This window comes from Macrosteles quadrilineatus, unplaced genomic scaffold (assembly GCF_028750875.1).
Source record: "Macrosteles quadrilineatus isolate MER2022 unplaced genomic scaffold, UCM_ALF_1.0 Scaffold_6__1_contigs__length_79288215, whole genome shotgun sequence".
NCBI lineage: Eukaryota > Metazoa > Arthropoda > Insecta > Hemiptera > Cicadellidae > Macrosteles > Macrosteles quadrilineatus.
This window is the reverse complement of record NW_026542599.1, coordinates 66891594-66912684: the sequence shown is the minus strand read 5'-3', so window position 1 is coordinate 66912684 and position 21091 is coordinate 66891594. Positions and strand designations below refer to the sequence as shown.

The 21091-nt window shown below is 34.5% G+C and overlaps 1 protein-coding gene across 3 annotated transcripts; it reads left to right on the top strand.

Annotated features, from left to right (window-relative positions):
- Positions 1-4042: 4042 nt before the first annotated feature.
- LOC128996758 (sodium channel and clathrin linker 1-like) lies at positions 4043-21074 on the top strand. Of its 3 annotated transcripts, none has more exons than XM_054422212.1 (14): positions 4043-4265; positions 6814-6910; positions 7921-7993; positions 8774-8947; positions 9879-9971; positions 10359-10623; positions 11352-11517; positions 14009-14088; positions 15193-15335; positions 15798-16000; positions 17317-17481; positions 19057-19170; positions 20296-20427; positions 20968-21074. In XM_054422212.1, exons 2-13 carry the CDS (start codon positions 6831-6833, stop codon positions 20405-20407), a joined length of 1668 nt encoding a protein of 555 aa, XP_054278187.1. In that variant the 5' UTR covers positions 4043-4265; positions 6814-6830; the 3' UTR covers positions 20408-20427; positions 20968-21074. The 3 variants fall into 3 exon arrangements, with proteins under 3 accessions (XP_054278187.1, XP_054278185.1, XP_054278186.1); XM_054422210.1 differs by having other exon boundaries at positions 4045-4265; positions 9879-10001; XM_054422211.1 differs by lacking the exon at positions 4043-4265 and adding an exon at positions 4376-4413 and having other exon boundaries at positions 9879-10001.
- The last annotated feature ends 17 nt before the right edge of the window (positions 21075-21091 follow it).

Sequence of the window (21091 nt, the reverse complement as noted above, 5' to 3'; positions counted from 1 at the left end):
TTAAAGTACATAAGTTAAGTTGGCTGCACTTTACTTCACGTCCAACACTCATTCGAATGAAAATATCGATCGATATATCGATTGCTTCATTCGATATATCGTTTGGTTAGTTAGGTTTGGTTAACCTTACCTAACTAACCAAACGATATATCAAATGAAACAATCGATTGAAAATATCGAATCGATAAAACAATCGAATGAGTGTAGGACGTCAAGTAAAGTGCAGCCGTTAAGTTCAGTTATTCGTCACAATTTAACTCTGTCTTATGGCCTGCGTACATTTGTCATTCTAGGGATAGGCTAAGTTAAGTCTACCTAACTTATATTTTGAAAGAAGGGCCATGCAATGAAAAGAATATGATAAGACTAGCAGCTGTTAGACTAAGTTATAAAAATAATAAAACAATAAACTTGAGTAAGTAACAAAGCTAAATACCCCCTAGAAGGCCTTCAAACATATAGGTAGCATAAAAGCTGAAATGTGCCTAGATAACTTAGGCCTAACTTAGCCTATAGTCCAGAAATTACTTTACACATTACTTAATGGTGATTATAGTAATTAAAATGAATGTTAATCCATATCCTAAGCTTGCCCTAGATTAAATCAAAAAAGCTTTCCAAATAAAACAGGGTTCTTCTTTTACCTATGTTGTCAGCCTGTGGGTGGGTGCAATAACTTAGCCATAAAATAGATAAAATTAAAAATAATCTGAAGTGACAACCTTAATTATACAAAATAAGGCTCCTCACAAAGTTTTCAATTAATGAAAATAAAGCAAACTAACAAAATAAAGTATCATTTACCTACAAGTTGCCAATAATTTCAGTGTTGCTGGCTGCTGTTAGGCTATGCTGAGGTGCAAATGTGCAACCATCCACTTGCTAGAGCTGCAGAGGATAAAGAGAGAAAAAAGGCAAAACAATTCCCTCCAAATGGTTATCTTTTTGTCTATGAAGAAAGAAGTAAACACTAATCAGAAATCAGAATTCGGAATGACTCACTCTCACTCGAAATGAGAGCAAAATCGAAGTTTTACTTCCTCTTTCCCGTCTGCTAACTTCCGTCTCAAAGGCATTTAAGACCACCGTTGACTGAGGAGTATGTTTTATCATAGATAAAACATATTTATCTATACTAAAATACTGTTACACTGTTGTATGTAAAATATAAATACCCCCGCCACAGCAAACCTGCAGACTAAGTATATCAATTTACCTGATTGGATTAAATTAAATATTTTTAAATAACTTTAGTTAATAAATAGGTAAATAATGCTACTTGACCTGCTATTCCTTTTCAAGATAGTAATCAACCAGATTGACTGTCCTGAGATCCTCCATCAATTATTGGACTGCAACGTCCCCCCGTCACGCTTGCTGACACCAGCTGTTCTGCAATCACTTCATACCAACGAGAACGAACTATAGTTATCAGATCACAATACCAAGGATTACGAGAGTCGGGAATGAGGTTTGTGCTGACTTGGACTTTTTTGGTTGAACCATCGAAAGTTTTAAGAAGAGAGAAGTAAATTCTGTCGTTTATTCATGGTCATTGTTTTTTTTTTATTATATTGTTGCATGCTGTTATTATATTGTTGTTATTGTCAAGCAATGGTATTTCCTTTTTTTGAAGTCTGATATTTTAAATCCGTTATTGCTTTTTGAAAAATTAAACGTTACGTGACCTTACCTTCATTGAACATCAATTTGAAAATTTAATTGTTTGTTAGATGTAGTAATTTTTAAGTTGATAAATCAATACGGTTTAAATCAGCCAAACTTTGAAATTGGACACTGTATTGTGTAATCAACGTTATATCATATTTTTAATATTTTTGTATTGGTATATCGCCCTTTGCAATAACTAGATAAATAAATTGATTAAATATAGCTTAGTATACAATAAATAAATTTGCCTGTTTATCAAAATCCTCCCTATTGCCTGTGTACGGACACGCCTTTTTATATGTTTTTATTTTTATTTCTGAGGAATTTTAATATTTTGGTTATAATGGGGTATTAGGCCACGAAAATTCGATTGGAGTTGGTCACAAAGACTGGGGAAAATCCAGTTTTCACCTTTTCAGCCCTTTTGAGTACCTATGTTATCGTCAATACCTTTGTAGCTTAAGTTAATAAAACAGGTAATATAACAGGTAATTTGTATAGCAATCTATGTATTTGTAAAGGTGTATTAAAATAAAAAGGGGGTTTTGTATCATCTAAACTTTGTTCACATTGACAAACGTATAATAAATATAATTAATATATAGCAAAATAACTTATCTAACCAATTTAATGTTTAATTCAATCCGAGCAAAGCTCGGTCTCCTGGTACTATATCCTTAACAAGCTAATTACAACAGTTATGGGAATTTTAAATTTACAATTTTTAGATAGTCTCCGTAGCCGATCGGATGGTCCGGCGAAGTCATTCAAGTTTATTGTGTTTACACCTTCAAGCTAAATAATGTATCCAAATCGGAAAACAATTACTCGAAGTTATCACTTTCACGGAGATCGTGATCGTGACTAAGAAGTTGGTCTAGTTATAATTTGGTAATGGTGGCACCTTGTTGAAGTTGTCCCTTGCCGGCAGAGAGCAGGTTTATTCACGACATCGGGAATGATTGCGGGTTGAAAGACGGGTTGTCGAGGTGGCAGTGGTGGTATACCTTGTCGCTAGCTGCACGCAATCGAGCGACAAAAGGTACCAGCTACATGGGGGTGCTGGAATTTTACCCCCTGGGCAAAGTTGACGTCACTATGACGTAGTAACCTGAGCCCTCTAAAGCTTGTTTCCGGGCGAAATTTTACCCTCGCGGATTAGGAAGTCTAATGAAAATAGACAGAGCATGATAAATTAGATTAGCAATAAAAACCGGAATTTTACCCCCTGTCCATATAACTATAGCGTTTAGGCATAGATAAAACATATGTGTTATCTATTTTTTAGGCAAGGCCACACTAAAAAAACGTGTGGCCTGGCTTAGGCAACTGTAATAGATGTACGGCCCGGATTTTCACCCCGGAATTTTGCCCTCGGATTTTTACCTCCCAAAATTTTACCCCCGGATTTTTACTCAACAGAATTGTTATACCCTGGCCAGATATAGAGATTATTGAGAATATTAACTATTAAATTAAAACTGAAAGAAGAAAATCATATAAGCAAATCATATAATCAAATAATCAAATAACCATCTCACTTATTTCTTTATTTAGCCAGGGGGTACAATTCTGGGGGTAAAAATCCCGGCCGTACTTTTGCCCAGGGGGTAAAATTTCGGAGGATAAAAATCCGCTACCCCGCGGGTGGGGGGCTCGCATCTGACCTAAGCCTTAGATAAAACATAACCTTAGATAAAACATTAAGTGATGGTGAGTTGTTGAGGGTTGATGTAGCATCTTGATGGTGATTTCTGGGAAAAGGCCTCGGAGTTAAGGAATGTCCATCCATTCATTTATAATAGTATTAATGTGGGCAAAATAACAATCAATTGTAAACATCCAAACGCCAACATACATCGGCCAGCCTAGATGTGTGTGTGAACGGACAACGGCTGTAATTCCGAGGATTACAGCTTCTTCCCCTCGGAAGTATTTATTTAGTCAGCACTCAGTTCAGTTTTGATGTTGCTCGGAAATATGATTGCTTAGAATAATTACTGTAGCTTTATTAATAGTTTACTTGAAATATCTTTACGCTTAGAGTTGTGAATTTATATATATTGTTGTAATGTATGAACTAAGTTTTATCATTGACCATAGGTCAATCAATAGTCAACGGTTTTGTTTAAAGTCAGATAAATGAGCCTCACCAATTTTTTTATTAAGTAAGTACATGTCATTGTGTATGTATATAATCAATGCTCATATTGTTGTTATTATTTGGAAATGTTATTCCGTAATCCGTAGGTTGTTGGTCGTTGGTTCTTTCCTCCTCTTTGTTTGTTTTTTTGTTTTGTTTATTGTTTTTGTTCAAATTGGAGCTGTCAAAGTGTTCAATATCTAATGTTTGTCTTGTGGTTGAATTTGTTTTGAAAGAATGTTTTATTATTTAAAAATTTGTTTGATTTTTATTGTGTAAGATGACCCATTATGATTTGCTACTAACCATTTTTTATTTAGGCCTACTTAAAAATTTAAATTTCCAAATTTAGTCCTTTAACTCATAACTTAGGCCTATGTCCACACAAGTTAGGACTAAATCAATTGATTTATTTGATCAGTCTCTGCATCAGTTTTAGGCTACTTCTAAAGTAAGTATCCTAAAATTAATAAATTGTATTTTAAATATCATTGCCAACTAAGTATATATTACCATTAACTAATTAACTTAGGCCCACTTATGTGTAGGTTATCCAGTCAAAGTTGAATTCTGTTTGTTCATTACTTGACAGTGGACAGGTGAATATGAATTAATTAAGGGTGATTGTAGTACCTAATATTGAGATCATTTAGTTAGTGTTTCGGACTAAGATCAGCCTTGGGTACATTTGCTTGGAGAACCTACGATATATTATTATAGGCCTAACTTAATATGAAATAACTTATTAAGTTAGGCTAGTTCAATATTTATATTTATCTAATAGATATAGTTTTCACGCGATATAAATATTGATTGTTTGTTTTTCAAAAAGACTTTTTTCACACTGTGTTGCGGCAGTTAGGCCTAGGTTAAAGGTTAAGATAGTTAGTTCAAGCAATAATTCTACTCAGTTTAGATTATGATAGGCCTACCTAACATAGTAACAAATGGTAACATTTTAATTAATGTTTTATAACTAGTAAGTAACTTGTCAAAGAGATCAATTTACAAACGTAAATTAGATTCTGTAACTTAAGCTCTTTTTTGAGTTGATTTATTTCATAGACTAAACTCTAACGTAACTATGTAAGTTAAACCACATATTAAAGAGTAGAGTAGACGGTATACATTAAATAGTTCTTTTTATTCTGTGCTTAAATTCCGCAACACACTAGCTGTAAGATAGTGGCGGACGGTACTCTACTCGAAAAGCCCCATAACAGGAAATCAATAAATATTTTTACATTCAATATCTTTAGTGATTGAATTAAATTTACTATTTTAATTGATGAACTAATATTTATTTAATCTCCGTAAATATATCGTAGGTAGTCTGTGGAACTGTAACCTAACTAAACCTCAGCTGTTTCTTTGGTGAAACTTTGATCTGTCCCCATTGGACTATAGAATAATAAAACTATTGATTTGATCGATAACCAAATATAAATTAGGTACCCAAAAGTCAAACTTTCTTGACGATTGCAACAACCAATAATACAACCCTCAACTTTGAGTTTGAAAGCAAGGGTTGTAAAACCTCAACATTAATAAAATTGTGCATAAAAAAAACTTGAACTTCTCAGAATCAGAAGACATTTTATCTAATCTAAATATCTAATGCAGATTTAATTTATTTACTAGTGGCCTGTAGGGGCCATAGCCCCTAATTTAGACTACAATAAAAAAAAAACATATATAAAAAGACAAATATTTGAAATATGTTTTTAAAATTATCAATATGTTATGTTATGTTTTATGTTACCTACTTAAAATTAACAGTGTTTCTCGTTTTATACCTTGGTTTTCCTTCCGTTGGACCGTTGGAGTCATATATTAGTTGCTTCTGATGTGTCAATGAAATACAATTGTAAAGTAATGATTAAATCAATAACACAACATATTTACGAATGGAATCGTGCACACGGTTTGGCCTGAGCCCGGAGAACGACGAATCATAGATGAAATCATACAGCCAAACATTGCACATCTTTTCTAGTTTAAAACTGATTATTTGTTTTGTAATCTTACGAATTCTATTATAGTTTCCATTTTGAGAACCAAATGTAGGTTAAAATCATTATTAATTATTATGAAGGCAACTCCCCATTTTGCGGTAGTAAGTCAGAAATATATGTATGCATTTGTCCCTGAATTTTAAGACAGTAGGGCCCATTTCTCGGAATCTCTTTTTGTGTAGCGGAAAGCGGCGCAATAGCCATTGCACTGTTGTATTGCCTTATGTTTTTTATGAAGTTTGAATCATGTAAAAACAGTTAGTTCGTCATTTACTTGTGGTTGTGGCATGTCCATTGTGGCAACATGCGTTGAAATGTCCATTTGTGGCCTCCTCTGCAAAGTGAAATGCACCACAAAGCATGCAAGCGCTTTAATAGGACCTAGATTGTGAGAAACAACTCAATTCATTTTCCAGCGTTCTTCTAAAGACATGTTGTAAAACAGCTGGATTTCTTTCACAGTTAGGCCCTACATGACGTTCTCTTTTGAATTTCTTAAGTCTGTTGAATTCCTGGACACTCTTCCACGTCTTGCAGGTCTTCCCCTACCCTGTCTAGTTACGTCACTCATTATAAAAACGGAAAACAAAAAATTAAACACAATTCATTTTGAAACATTATTTACCAACATTGACTTTCGGAAAAAATGTAAACATTGCAAATAAATAAGTAACAGCTGATAGAATGCAGACGTTTTTCAGTCCCCATGCATTTCTTATGGTGGATATTTTACGTTATATCTCGTTTTCTGGTAACTTTATGGGAATTCTGCTATTTTTCCCGAGTCCCTGGGGTCAAGACCTTTAATTTAAGACCTCTCCCACTTTTCTGCGACTTACCAGACGTCCACAATTTTCTGGTAAAAATTTGGTCTTACAGAATTATATATATAGATGTAAATTTCATGACCAAAAACTAAAGCAACTTTAATGTTTCAACACATTTGTTAGCCTTGTAATAACCACAATGTTGTGTTTACTCTAGGAACCCAAGTATCATCTATGAGTCAATACATGGGATTGGTGCACCAATTGGTTTTGACCAAAATGGAGAGAGGGGAGTTGTCTATTGAGTCAGTCGAGTAAGTTGCCCTTCTGATTTTTCAAAACCCCAATGAGGGATTATTTTATTGATTTATGTACCGTAGTGAATATATTTATCATATTTTCACCATAATAATCCAAATTCTCAAAGACCTATACAAGTTTAAGGTCGTTTCACACACTAAAACTGTGTTTACACCGAAGTCCAAGTCACTGACGGATAATACTTTTGTTTATTCAGTGACATATTGTATCTCACATCCGGCACTACATCACCAGTACTGAGTGTTTTTTGTTTAGTTTCGTGCTCGGTAGTTGTGACAATGGTAGGAGAGGATGACTTGGTCCTTGCTGCAGTGTGCATTATTTATTTTTTTATTAATTGATACACTGTACGTAACGTACAGTTCAACCAATTGTACAAGTTGATCCTAATTCCACTCAATACTCGCCGTGTTGTCCTCTTCCATCACAACTATTCACTTCACTCTATAATGAACAAAACTAAGGTACACACAAACAACGCCAAGCACTTTTAACCTAACCTCAAACTCTCGTAGCTCCTACAAGCTGTAGGCTACTGACTGACGAGTGGTACTTGGCGTGTGAGATAGAAGGATTTTGTCGCAGACAAAAGTAACCAAAAGTAACCGTGGTGATTACGTATACTGCGACAGTCCTTTGATCTCACCGACTCTCGATGGGAAACCTAAAATCGTGTCTGTGACACATTATTTCTGTAGCTGAAAAGTGTCTCTGACACAAAGTCACAAGACATTTTTGAAGATTTTTTAAAGTCTCTGACATGTGTCAAAGACTCCGGTGTAAACGCAGCTTGATTAGAGGTGAAAAGTAGTAAAATGCATGACTTGAGGAACAACTCCCAAAGGATCCATCTTGACAATTTACGCCTGAGCTGTACACTGTTTATGATTATTTATTCAATTTTTTACAAGATAGGTTATTGGTAATTGGTAGGTCTCATATTTTACAAAAAACTATACGTCAATAAATTAATCAACTATATGATTTATATTTTTGTTTTCAGGGATTTGAAAAATGTTCTGAAAGAATATGAAATACACACAAAAGTCATTGAAGAGCAGTTAGAAATGTGTAAGGTATGATTAAATGTTCGAAAAAACAAGTAGCCTATTAATTAAAATTATAAAAAAGATTTGTAATGGTAGTATTTTTGATGAAAACCAAGATATTTCCAATGTATATTTTTTTAGGTTCATAATTCATAGTTTAATTTTTATTTTTATATTATACTTCATAAGTAAAATAAAATTATTAAATTTACCATTTTGCATGAAGAAAGTTAAGGTTGACTTTAAACAGTGGTGTAGTGGAGCCTCTTGAGAACTATTCTTGGTGGTAATCTGCTTTTTCGAACCTAAGAAGTTGGTAAAGTGACTCACATTTTTCCGCAACAATGGTGCTTGAAAGCATTCACAGATTGAAAAATGTACGAATAAATGCACCACTGACCTTAAGTAAATACAAGTAGCCTAAATTGTAATTCTTTATATAGAAACATCTTGGGATGACAAACAAGATTTATTTATTCACATTGAACACTATTTCTTTCTGTGACAAAACACTTATAGAGCCTTTCAAGTATTCTTTATAGAGATTTCTCACTGAATCTAGAGACTGAAACTAGCAGTGTAGGTAGGAGTGCTGGATTGGATAATCAGACCAATCCGTTTCCAATGTAGGACTAGCCTTAATGTCTACAAAAAAGACTAACCTAATATAAAAACTGCAAGCTATGTACAGTAGAGCCATATTTTTGTAATTTTTTGTCACGTTTACAGCATTAACATTAATCTTTGATATATTGCCGTATGTAATTCCGAGTATAAATTTAACCTAGTTCTGTTCTGTGAATACAGAAAGATCACGCTGATCTGAGGATGGAGATGAGTCGTTTGATGAACGAGAACCATGATCTTTACCGGAGATTGAAAATGGCCACGGAAACTGCTTTAGAAAAAACTGACCTGTCAGCCCTACAATCATCGGAGGCTATTGACAACCTTCAACAACAGCTGGAATCAGCATTGGCGGTGAGTCATTTTGTAGTAGAGAGGCGAAGGTGAAAAGTGCAAGAGATGAGTCGTAGATTACAACGTAAGGAACAATGGCAGAGGTTCACTCACTTTGGAGAATTAGCTCATACAAACTCAAAACCTTCCCTTACAAAGAAACTATACCTGAAGATGCCAACGGTTTTTCAAGGGTAGTAGCCCTACTTACGACTCTTATGAACAATGTGGAATATGTGTTGTATAATTCAATGTAACTTAAACATGTCACTAACAAGACTACAAGATCGCGCCACTCATCCTTCACTCCATTCATACTTGGCTTAAAATGCTACATTCATATGGTCGCTATCAGAATAAAGTATTAATGGTCACTGGTTTGGATTAGTCGCTGCGGTTTATCTTTGCATTATTCTTTTACCAGCCTATATTTTGGTTTTTCACTGTTCGCAAGAGAAGCGTAAAATAAAATATAGCCTAATCTGAAGACGTTAGCCCCCACGTAATTGTGGCATGTTGTACAATAGGCCCTAATTATTAGTTTACTTAATTACTTCTTAGTTTACTCAATTATGAACTCACATTCAATTATGAATGTGACCAGATCATTTGGAAAATCAGGTGGCTCGTTAATAAGTATTTTCATTAAGTACGAAGCCCAGATTAGGCTCTGGTAAAGCGTTTTTTTTCACATTGGGTTAAGACATTTAAACACATTTTAACTGTTTATTAAAAGTTTTATCGCAAGTGATGAATACAAGATGAGATTGTGGCTAAGTCGGCAGCAAGGCGCACGCTCCTATGATTGTGCATCATGCTACTAGTTTGAGATGTCTCTTTAGTCGTTTTTCAAAAGCACTAAGGTTTTTAGTTCATATACTTATATAATCTATTCCCACTACAATTTTGTTCCTATTCATACATGTAAATAAAAGTAATATATTGTTAACAGGAGAAAGATACAGTAGAAAAGCTGTGGAAATCAAGTATTTTAGAAGTGGATGCTCTAAAAGAAACATTAAACGAATTCCAAACTGGGAAAAAGGTAACGTCGCTGCAGAGTAAATTGAATGATGTAAGTAAAAATTATTCAAAAGTACTAAGCACACTCTCTAAAAATAACATGTGACTTACTGAAGCCGTTTGTTATTCTATGCTACAAAAAAATAAAGATTCTTTTCGAATTTGAATTTAAGCTTGCTTATACTTAATTTACTTACTGCTTGCTGCCATGGCCACTTGTACCCAAGCTGCTACTTGGCCTCGCTAGCACTTTGTAGCCAATTCTCTTTGTCCTCCGAATCTTCCTTTACTAGTCTCATTGTTTCACCGGTATTTCTCTAATACCAGTGCTAAATTCTGCTAGATAATGCTGGTATGTTTGTATTTAAAACAAGTTTTTAACTAGGATTTACCTTTTTTCTCTGTATAGGTACAAAAAGATTACACGGAAGCTATTCATATATTGGAACAGAAACAAAGCGTACTAAAGTCAGAAAACGATCAGTTGAATGGTAAATGCAAGTTTTTGGAAGACCAGATGAAGGAAGTCAATTTACAGATGAATGCGGCCAATGAGAAAAACTGCGCTCTGAAAAGATCTTTGAGAGAATCAACTGAACAGGAGCAATTGTGGAAGTCCAAATTCCTGGCTTTGGAAGCAAGTTTTATTGAATTGGATCGTGCTTATCAAACTGGTAAAAATTGTAGTAGTAAACAGTTATTTACACTTTGAAGACCTGTATGGTGAAATTTGGCTTCAGAAACGTTTATTGGTATGATTTTGGTTCTAGTTCTGTTTGTGTAAACAGATATATTTAATAATGAACAAACTAACTATGTGAAAATACTAAAATCTTTATGGTTATTAAAAAAAATAGACAAAATAAATACAATATCAGCGATAGAATAACTGTACATAAAAATAACTTACGCAAATAGATACCACAAAATAAATAGGAATCCCCTGGAGGTTAAAGTCAATGTTAGGATTGCCATTGCTTTAATTTTAAAATGCAGAAGGCTGCAGCAACTCACATGCATAATAATTATGAATTTAACCACATGTTCCCTTCACTTGAGGTATTTTGAGATGAGAATAATAAAGCCAATTTAATGATGTAATTTAATGGAACTTACTTTTTTATTTGTAATGTAATGTTTTCATCCATACTGTTTTTTCCATGTACTCTTTAATACGGCTTAACTATATTCAGATCAAAATACTCAAAAAGTTAAGTAATCTAATATTTTCATGCAGATTTCACTTCATCATACCCTTTAACCTAACCTCATTAAATAGAAAAACAAAAAATCGTTCTTTGGATAATTTTTGTTAGTTTGATCACAAATGTAAATATTTTTTTTCAGGCCTATAGGTTTTCAAAATTTGGGCGGAAGTAAACTACTATATTTTTTTTTGCAGATAAAGTGAAGTATGCGCAAGTGCGAGAGTATGAAAAAGCAGAGTCCAGTTTGAGACAGAAGTTGGAGGATTCTCAGCGGAACGGAAAAGAGCTACAGATGGCGCTGGAGCAATGTCACGAACACAAGCAAGATCTGCTGCGGAAAATTGCTGTCGACCGCAAAACGTAAGTAAAACTGAACCACTCAGTTTTGCTAATGCAAACCGAATTGCGTACAGATTACCAAATTGTTCTGATTGATCCAAAATGCTGTAAAAGTGCATCTGCATATTGTCATATACAGGGTGATTTGTACTCAGTGTGACAAAATTTTTTTGGTGTAAGTACAAAGTAAATGAAGTGTGATGATGCATATCAAATGTTCCAAGTCTCAAAATTAGCGTCCCAAAAAATTATTTTATGTTTTTCAAAAATAACCATGCTTTTAAACTTAATACAGCGATTTCTCAATTACCTGTATATGGATTTGAGTAGATAATGTCATTTTCGTGTTCTACATTAAATTTTGAACAAGAATAATGGAAAATGACGGAGGATCAGTTGTAAAAACTCCATTGTAAATAGATTCAAAGATAAAAATTAAGATATTTGATAAAAATTTTAAAAACCATGGTCTATTGTATTTTTCACACCCTGTATATAAGAAAGTGTCGGAATATGTTAAAAACTGTGCCATTTTATAAGCTTTCCAAACATATGCTACATTATTGATGTTTAGATATTTTTTTGTTTGTTTTAGTGGTTTGAATACCAGAAAACAGGGAACTTTTTACTGTTTTTACTGTTCATGTTGAATTTAAAACACATCTTTTGCTTAATACATGCCGACTTTCTATGTTTTAAATGTTAAAGACACCATGCTTTGTAGTCTTCAAACCATTAACGCGTACATAAGCAGACATAAACCTCAATAGTGTAGCATATCGTTGGAAAGCTTATAAAATGGCGCAGTTTTTAACATATTCCGACACTTTCTTGTATACAGGGTGTGAAAAATGCAATAGACCATTGTTTTTACTATTTTTATCAAACATCTTAATTTTTATCTTTGAATCTATTTACAATGGAGTTTTTACAACTGATCCTCCGTCATTTTCTATTATTCTTGTTCAAAATTTAATGTAGAACACGAAAATTACATTATCTACTCAAATCCATATACAGGTAATTGAAAAATCTATGTATTAAGTTTAAAAGCATGGTTATTTTTGAAAAACATAAAATAATTTTTTGGGAAGCTAATTTTTAGACTTGGAACATTTTATATGCATCATCACACTTCATTTACTTTGTACTTACACCAAAAAAATTTTGTCACACTGAGTACAAATCACCCTGTATTTCTCTAGCAAACACTGTGATAATTTCCTGCAATAGCTGAAATATCCAAGACTGTCTACCGCGATTGCTGCAACACCTGTGGTCCATGATCATCTTCCTCAATCACTTTTTATACTACTTTGCGACATAAAAGGAGATACAATTATGTTGTTGATGAATGAAAGCTTGGCTATCGGCTATATGGACAATTATTAAAAACTTCCTAATCTAATGAATTTAATGAGTTTTTTCTTGTTCATTAAAACTTACATAAGATTCCTGGTTTCCCTGTTGCCCGATCATTCTGGTTAGTATTTCAGAACTCATAGCTTTATGGTTAATTTATATACAGTTAAGTAGGACTCTGGTGTACTATTGTTTACAGGGTTGCCATTATTAACAATCAACATTCCAAGGTGTAACTAATAACATAACATAAACTGAATATGTTTACCATGGACCAGTATTTCCCAGCCTGTGGTACGCATAGGCCACTGGTGGTAAGTTGTGTGGTCTTAAGAAGAGTATTTGTCTAGATTGTTTGGACCGATGCATCATCATTAACAAAATGCTCATCGACAACTGTGTTTTTTCAACAACACGTTAGAACAAGTACAAGATTATTTTGGTGGCTTACATAATTCGGCTGAGTCGTAAATGCTAAGTAGAATCAATAACACTCAACGAATATGAGCGAAATTAAAACTCTTGCACTTGCTGCTCAGGTATTCAACAGTTTTGAAAATAAATAACCTTTTTGGGGAATCTAGGTCCGAATTCAGAATCCATCAAGACCTCTCCTAATGACTCTTACACAAAACATTCTCAAATTGGCTTCTCTAATCTTCAATCTCAGCCTTCTCATCAATGTCTTGTATTTTAATTGTATTGAATTTCACTTACTGTATATTGCGTTTCATATATTTATTGTGTGGACGTAATGGTCTCCCTCGATCGCAGAGACCGCATAATATTTTCCTGCAATAGCGGTGAAATCGTGGACGTCTCTAAAGATCAAGGAAACATCATCATCACTTGTGACTGTGGAAAAATCCCTGAGAGAATAAATTTTGTCCCATAAAAATACCCAATTAAATGTAATCCCTTCCTAAGATCAAGAAGATGTTTTCCCTCATTTTGTAACCTGTTTATAATCAATGGTTATCTCCACATTACCAAGTGGTACGCAAAATAATTTTGTCTTGTGAAGTGGTAGGCTTACGCCAGTAAATACTGTTGGGAAACTCTGCCATAGAGCATAATGTGTACATGCTACATGCTGTAAAATATAAATTATTTTGTGTTCAGTAAAAGCTAAGCTCAAATTGTTTGTTAGGGTCGCAGATGCCCTGACTCTCGTCGAGGAAGCTAATCGGAACACAGAAGAAGCTGTAGCCAGAGAAAAAGCAGCTACAGGTAATACTGATTGGGGTAATCCTAGTAACATTACATTCAATTTGGGTGATTATCGATGCTATCACGGGCTAGTAATACAATGAACCCCCAATTAACTGAAATAAATTTTGGTTACCGGTAACCTATTTTTTCAGTTACTCAATTGGAGGAATCTAAACACAATGTCTATTCATGTGTTTAAGTTATTTTAATTCTCGTGGGTTATGTTTGATTTTCTGTTAGGCTATCTTAAAATCTACAACTGTATATACAAAATCTACTTTAAAAAAATCAAGAATGGTTTTCTGAACTTTATATTAAGAGATTCATGTTGTTATCTGCTCTATTACATTTTGCCAGCCAAGCCGTATTGTATACATATTTTCAGACTCTATATACATCAGAAATATCAATCAAAGTGTTGGACATCTAGTCTGGGATAAAGATATACCAAAGACTGCAAAGGTTACCATAAATACAACTTATTATATACCATAAATAATGAACAAACTTATTATAAAGTTACCTATGGTGCAGAAGTTTCTAATATAACAGAGAAGGAATAGAGTAGGGTTCAGGTGGGGGCAATGAAGTTTGTAAGAGGTATTAAAGGGAAAACAAGATCGCATAGAATTAGAAATGAAGAGTTGAGAAGAGGAATAGTTAGAAAGTATGAGAGAACGAGTAGAAAAATCGAGATTGAGATAGTTCAACCACCTAAGAATAATGGAAGAATATGATAGAATCCCCAAACAATGAGTGAGCTTCATATGAACAGAAGAAAACCTAGAGAAGAAGGTGGATTGACGAGATGTGGAAGCAAGTGGAGTGCAGTGGCAGTATGTGGAGGAACAGAAGAAGATAGAAGCCTAGTGAACACCCAGACCCGGAGATAACCAGAATGATAGAGGAGTGCTTGATTTGCGGGGTAATGCTGAGGAACGGAGTTCCGATGTCTCTTTTGGGAAGATAAAAATATTGGCATAAATATGTACAAATCACATTAATAATATGTTACAGTTACGGTACCTCATTTTTTACAAATCGAGCAAATCAGACAACTCTTATTACCAATCAGCAGTGTTACATACAGTACGTGACTAATTATTTATTTGTTTGCTGCAGAAGATGCCAAGAAATTGAGAGCCGAGTGGGATAAGCTGGTGGATGAAGCAGGGCGGAGAGTGGCGTCCGAGGAGGCAAACTTGAGAAAGCAATTTGACGAACAGTTGGCAGTAGTCAAGCATCAACTGGAGGTTGTGGAACAGGTATTGTAGTAGAACTGACTGTGGTTGTAACAGGTTTGATGAAGGGACTGGTACAGGTAGTAACAGGTATTGCAGAGATACTGGTTGACAAATAGATAAAGGAACTAGAAGACAGTCTGATGATCAGCTGGCAGTAGTAAAGAATTAACTGGCGGTTGTGGGACAGGTATTGCAGTAGCACTTGCTGTGATCTAATGTAAGCCAGCTGCCTTTTATTCTGTGATTGTAACAGGTTTAAGAAAGGTACTGGACACTGGTACAAGTCAGGTATTGCACTGATACGGTGAGCCAGAGGAAACCTTGAAAAGGTGTTTTGTTGATTATCTAGTAGCAGTAAAAAATCCTTATAGTTTCAAAATATTTTCAATATGTAAATATTAAACAAATCTTTTTCATTGTTGAAATTATCGTTTTTAACTCCTTTTCCGTACTTGACTATACGTTGACGCTCGTCTCTCGCAGGAGCGCAACAGGAAGCGTGTAGAGGTTGAGCAGATGCAGCAGGAGTGCAAGAGACTGGAGACGCTGGTAGCTGAGAGTCAGACCGTTGGGAGTGATCAGCTGGAGAAACTGTCCAGGAAACTGTCGTCTGCGGAGACAAACTGTGAGGAGCTGCACCAGGAGAATGCTGTTTTGCGAGAAGCCCTCGACAAACTGGAGGACAAGTGAGTAGCTGTTGGTAACAAATTGCACCGGACTTGTTTCACAAAAGAGATGGAGGGGATTGTATTTTAGGGGTTTTTTTCCGATTTTCGGGACGGAACAGAGCAGGATTTTTCTTCCAATGCAACAAGAGAAACTTTAATTTTTTAAATCTCAAAACTTTTAAGGCTGACATTGTAACCTGTACAAAAGCAGCGTGCTTCAGTAATCATACAATTTATAATGTGTATTTTTCATATAATAATTGGTTGCGACACTGATGTTATCTCCTGAGGTCCCAGAAACCTCATCATTGTTTACCACAGTAGTTACGAAATCATAAAGATCTTGTACCATTGTAGAGGCATTTTCCTCACTCGCGATCACACCAAAATTTACAGTGGGGACTAATTTTGTCTTTTGAAAAGAAATCAATGCAATTCAATCCCAATATGAGAATACAATTTTTCTAAAGAGTTCCTGAAATTTCAATATTTATTTACCAATCTATATCTACAAGTTAATCAATTGCTTCACTCAGAGTAACAATAGACCACAAGTGCAGTATACAGTAGACTATGGCTACAACTACAAACTCCATAAAAATAAACTTTGTTGAATCGGCTACCAACAGAGTGTGCCTATGTAAAAGACTGATTTCTGTCGAATACGCCAATTTTTGAACCAGGCCAAACTGAAAAGACAACTTATTTTAAGATACCTTACCTCCTTGGCCACTGAAACCATAGAAGGTTTTCGGCCTTGCCAACGATGACTCTCCACTACTCTCTATCTTCAACTGCCTCGAGGGTGGTTCCCAATACTGCAAATCCTTCAACACCTGGCTCTTCCACCAAAGCCTTGGCCTGTCGAGGGGGATCCTACCTTCTGGGTTATACTGGTCTACAATCTTACAGGTCCTGCCCATCTTAGTCTTCTGCTTTTTATTCTAGCAACGATATCTTGGGTATTGATATTTGTCCCTTAGTTCTCTGTTCTTTTGGATTGTCCACCCTAATTCATCTTGTACCATTCCATTTATCCTTCTCAGTATCTTATTTTCAAAAACTATTGAGCTTTTTTCACACTGTTTTGCTAGTGTCCATGTCTCAGATCCATACAATAATACAGGAAGGATTATTGAGTGATTTTTTACCTTGGTGTTTTTAGTTTTTTAGTTTTAATGGACTTGAAATTTTAACTAAGGGCCAGTAGGTTGCTGTTAATTTTAAGTTGTCCACATTAAGTTTTATATACATTTGTGGTTGATCAACCACCAAAAGCCAAAAGTGAATTAAAAAATTGAAAATTAATGAAATGTATTTTAATTTTATTCTAGATGTCAACGGAAATCCCAGCAAAGACAGAAGCTAGAGAGTGAAATACGCAGGTTAAAGGAGGACACACAGTTTTACCAACAAGAGCTACTTATGAGTGAACAAAAGGCTGACATTCTCAATAGTCAACTGCATGCTACAAGCTTGGACTTGGCTCAGCTGCAGAGGTGTGTGACTAGTTTGTAGAAACATACACATAATGTTATCCTTAACTTATAATTGTGGGGCCTCTGCAGTCTGAAACCTTGGGCTTGTGTCCATTCTTACTGAGAGTTCACACTAAAGAAGACAAGGGAGCACAGTAGTGAAAATTAATATCACAAAAATAACCTCAAAAATGTAGTGGTTCCCCTAAACGTGTCTGTTAATTTGACACCAAATGTGATTTTGAAGTTAACATAATTTTATTCGCAATGATAAAAATATGTAAAAATTAACCAATTGATCAAACTTGCTTTTTAGCAAAAGATTGATGTTAGATCAAATTTAAGATGGAATGTTTTAAGGACACCTAAATAATTCTATTGGCGAACCAAACATTTGCTATGAACTCTTACTGTATTGTGTTTGTAAAGTAATCACTACTAGTGTCCCTGTTGCTCAAATTCGAGCAATTGCTAAGTATTAAAGGCGTTATTTTAAAACGAAAAACAGTCATAATTTCTGATGACTTTAAAAGATTCAACTCAAAGATTTTGGAAATACTCATGATGTAGGTACATAACAGATCGATATAAACACAATTTCTTGTAAATATCTTATCATTGTTGTTAAAAGCTGATCTTGTTTTTTAGCGTTTTCTACAAATAGCCTTACTCATAGCCGCATTAGGTTACCCATAATAACATTATAAATAAAAAAAAACATTTCTATTTCTTCTCCTTGGTGGTGTTCTATGACTTTCCTATGGTTCCATAGTTTGCAAATGGGCTCTTTCAATGATTAATAAGAAATGCAGCACAGTGTTAATTCAGTTTTCTTTTTAAGATATCAATCTATCCAGGCTCTCTCACTTTTTTCCATTGTAATATTTACGCCAACCCAAATTCAAGTAGTAAACATTTCATTTCAACCAAGTCAGTAAATGTTTGTACTGTAGCAAACTGTTAAATTAGTAAACTTATTAACGGTTTACAACATATGTTCTTCTTCTCACTTTTAATTTCTGACAACAGCTGGAGTTTCATAACAATTTTTGTTTCCCATGTTAATCTTATGGAGAAATACAACACTTTAAAGGGCTCCAGGGCCTCACTCTCTAATTATTTCCCTAAAAAGAAAGTTTCCTGCACAACTTCACGTTACACTCTTTCCAATGAGACCAAAAACATGTCAATCGGTTAAGTAGTTTCGGAGGAGTAATTGTCACAAAAATCCTGCTTGCGTATTAAATAAGTAAGAATAGATGCTTTACTCAATAATATTTTATCCCCCATTTTCAAACCTGGTAATGTATGTTTTTTATGGGGGGGGGGGGGGTTGAAAATTGTATTATTAATTGAAGTATGAAGTACAATTAAAATCAATAGTTGCTTATTGAGAAAATTGTTGTTTTTATTATGCTTTACGAAGTTTAATAATAGGCTTTAAAAATAAAAGTTCTAAAGATAGGCCTACAGGAAATTATATTTGAAAAGATTTAGAAGTATTGTTTGGATGTAAATTATTTAATATTCTTTAAGAGTAATTCTTTGTATAGAAAGAAAAATTCTAAATTAAAATTGTGCTACAATTTCTTTCAGTCATACAATTTTACATAGAGGAAATTCAGGAGAGATGGAAGCAAAGGTCAGTCTGTCAAGCACGTTGGAGCTGATCAAGAAATTGAATGAAAACTACGGACATATGAACGACAAGTCAGTAACTTACCATAACTATTAACTAATGTGATGGTTTGTAAACTATACTATCAAAGCCATAGTCATATATACACGTCATCTTGCCCCACTATATACTCATCTTTCACTTATTTGCTGGTTAAAAATACTTGTTGTGTCTCTAAACGTAATGATTATTATGAGGAGGAACCCGAGAAACACTTTAAATGTATTCTTTTGCAGTAACGTTTAAACATGTTGTTGTTCAATTTTGAACCGAAAGTTGTGCTGTGGTCAAATCCACTCACACCAAAGCAGTAGCACACACACTCGATCTGGAGAAAAGAAAGCACTAGCCCCGTTTGTATTGTGAGGGAGGTGAACACTAATACCGTATGGTACTAGTTTTTTTTTTTTTTTTTTTCTTTTCTTTTTTTTACTTTTTAACCATACAATAGTTTCTGATGCTTTCAAATGTATCTTATACCCTCACTAATGCCAATTGCATCATGTTGGTTAGCCCCTTACAGTGATTAACAATGATGTCAAGACTTTTTAACACGTTCGCTGCTGAAAACCTTTACAATGGCGCTCCTAAACTGCGGCGAGGTTCGGGCGGAGCCCCGGCGCACTACTGAATCAGCGGTCGCTATTGGCATTGAAATATCTCAGTAAGACGAATCACAAAAGAGCAGTGGTGATTGTTCTGCGTAACCCTGAAATTAAACGTAGTTCACTGAAACACTCAAAGGTAGCAGCACTGCCTGGATCAATAACCAGAGTCTTTGTAATATAGCTCGAATAGAGAAAATTCCCAAAAACGGGACAAAAGCATTGCAAGACGGGATTTTACGGGAATGTTTAGTACCAACTTACACCAAAATAAAGCTCCTATTCTCAGCTATAGCCTGGCAACAATCACATTGTCGCCGGCCGAGTGCTGGGCTCAGACAGACGCAATATTTGGCAGGCGAGCACACTACTGATATAGCAGTAGGCCGCAGCGAATGTGTTTCAGTGAACTTTTTTTATGAAGTCACTTTATTAGTTAATGTACAGTTTAAATATACATAGAAAGATGGCCAACTTGATCATTATACAGTGAAAGAAAAGATTATCAATATTAATATTTCTTTAGCATCTTATTTATTTTTACTGTTTTAGGTGGAAAAATGAAATGTATTTACTAACTGACAAACTAGAAGAAAAGTTGAAAAAGTCAAAGAAAAAGAACAAGGTTCATTTCAACAAAGAACAATCTGAAGGAAAACAGTGAATGTGGATTAAAAAGATTTTGTGAGTTAAACTAATGTTTTGAATTATTTAAGTGACAATAGTTATCAAAATACACAATTCAGTTCAATTTATAATGTGTCGCTCTACATTTCAGTCATGATTAGGGGAAACTTGGGTATTTTGTTGGGTGTAAATTCCTTTTTCAACACTTAGACCTACCTTACAAATGTAGCCTAACCACGTATAAAATCCTTTACGGGATTCAGAATTATGTCTTTATGAAAATCTTCTGCCTGTGCCTTGAGCCAATCTGGACTGCATCTTTTAGTTCTTCATTGTTACAGACCTCAGGGATCCCAGCCACTTCGTAAGGAGAGACTGTAGTTACTGGCGATAAATCTAGGATGTACGGAGGATGTTGGAATATGTTCCCATGGAATTTTCCCAGAAAGTGTTTTGTTATCTGAGCAAACTTATCTGATCCTACATAGGTTTATTGTCTCTCATTTATGTACTTATTATGAGTAATTCAGAATCATCTGAGCTAAGTGTTCCATTATAAGCTTTTGTTCCTTATAGATAATTGAAATTTTTTTTCAGGTCTGCAAAGTGTCAATTTTTAAAGGCCAATCTCACTGTCAACAAATGAAGACTATAAACACATTGTGATATGTAACCAAAGATTTATAAATTTATTTAATACTGTAGCTGTTTATTTCATTTC

Excerpts from the sequence above, each read along its gene's own strand:
- LOC128996758 (XM_054422210.1), top strand. The coding sequence starts at position 6,831 with ATGAGTCAATACATGGGATTGGTGCACCAATTGGTTTTGACCAAAATG. Across the intron at positions 8,948-9,878 it reads AGCTGGAATCAGCATTGGCG|GAGAAAGATACAGTAGAAAA; the intron begins GTGAGTCATTTT and ends TATTGTTAACAG. Across the intron at positions 15,336-15,797 it reads AACTGGAGGTTGTGGAACAG|GAGCGCAACAGGAAGCGTGT; the intron begins GTATTGTAGTAG and ends CGTCTCTCGCAG.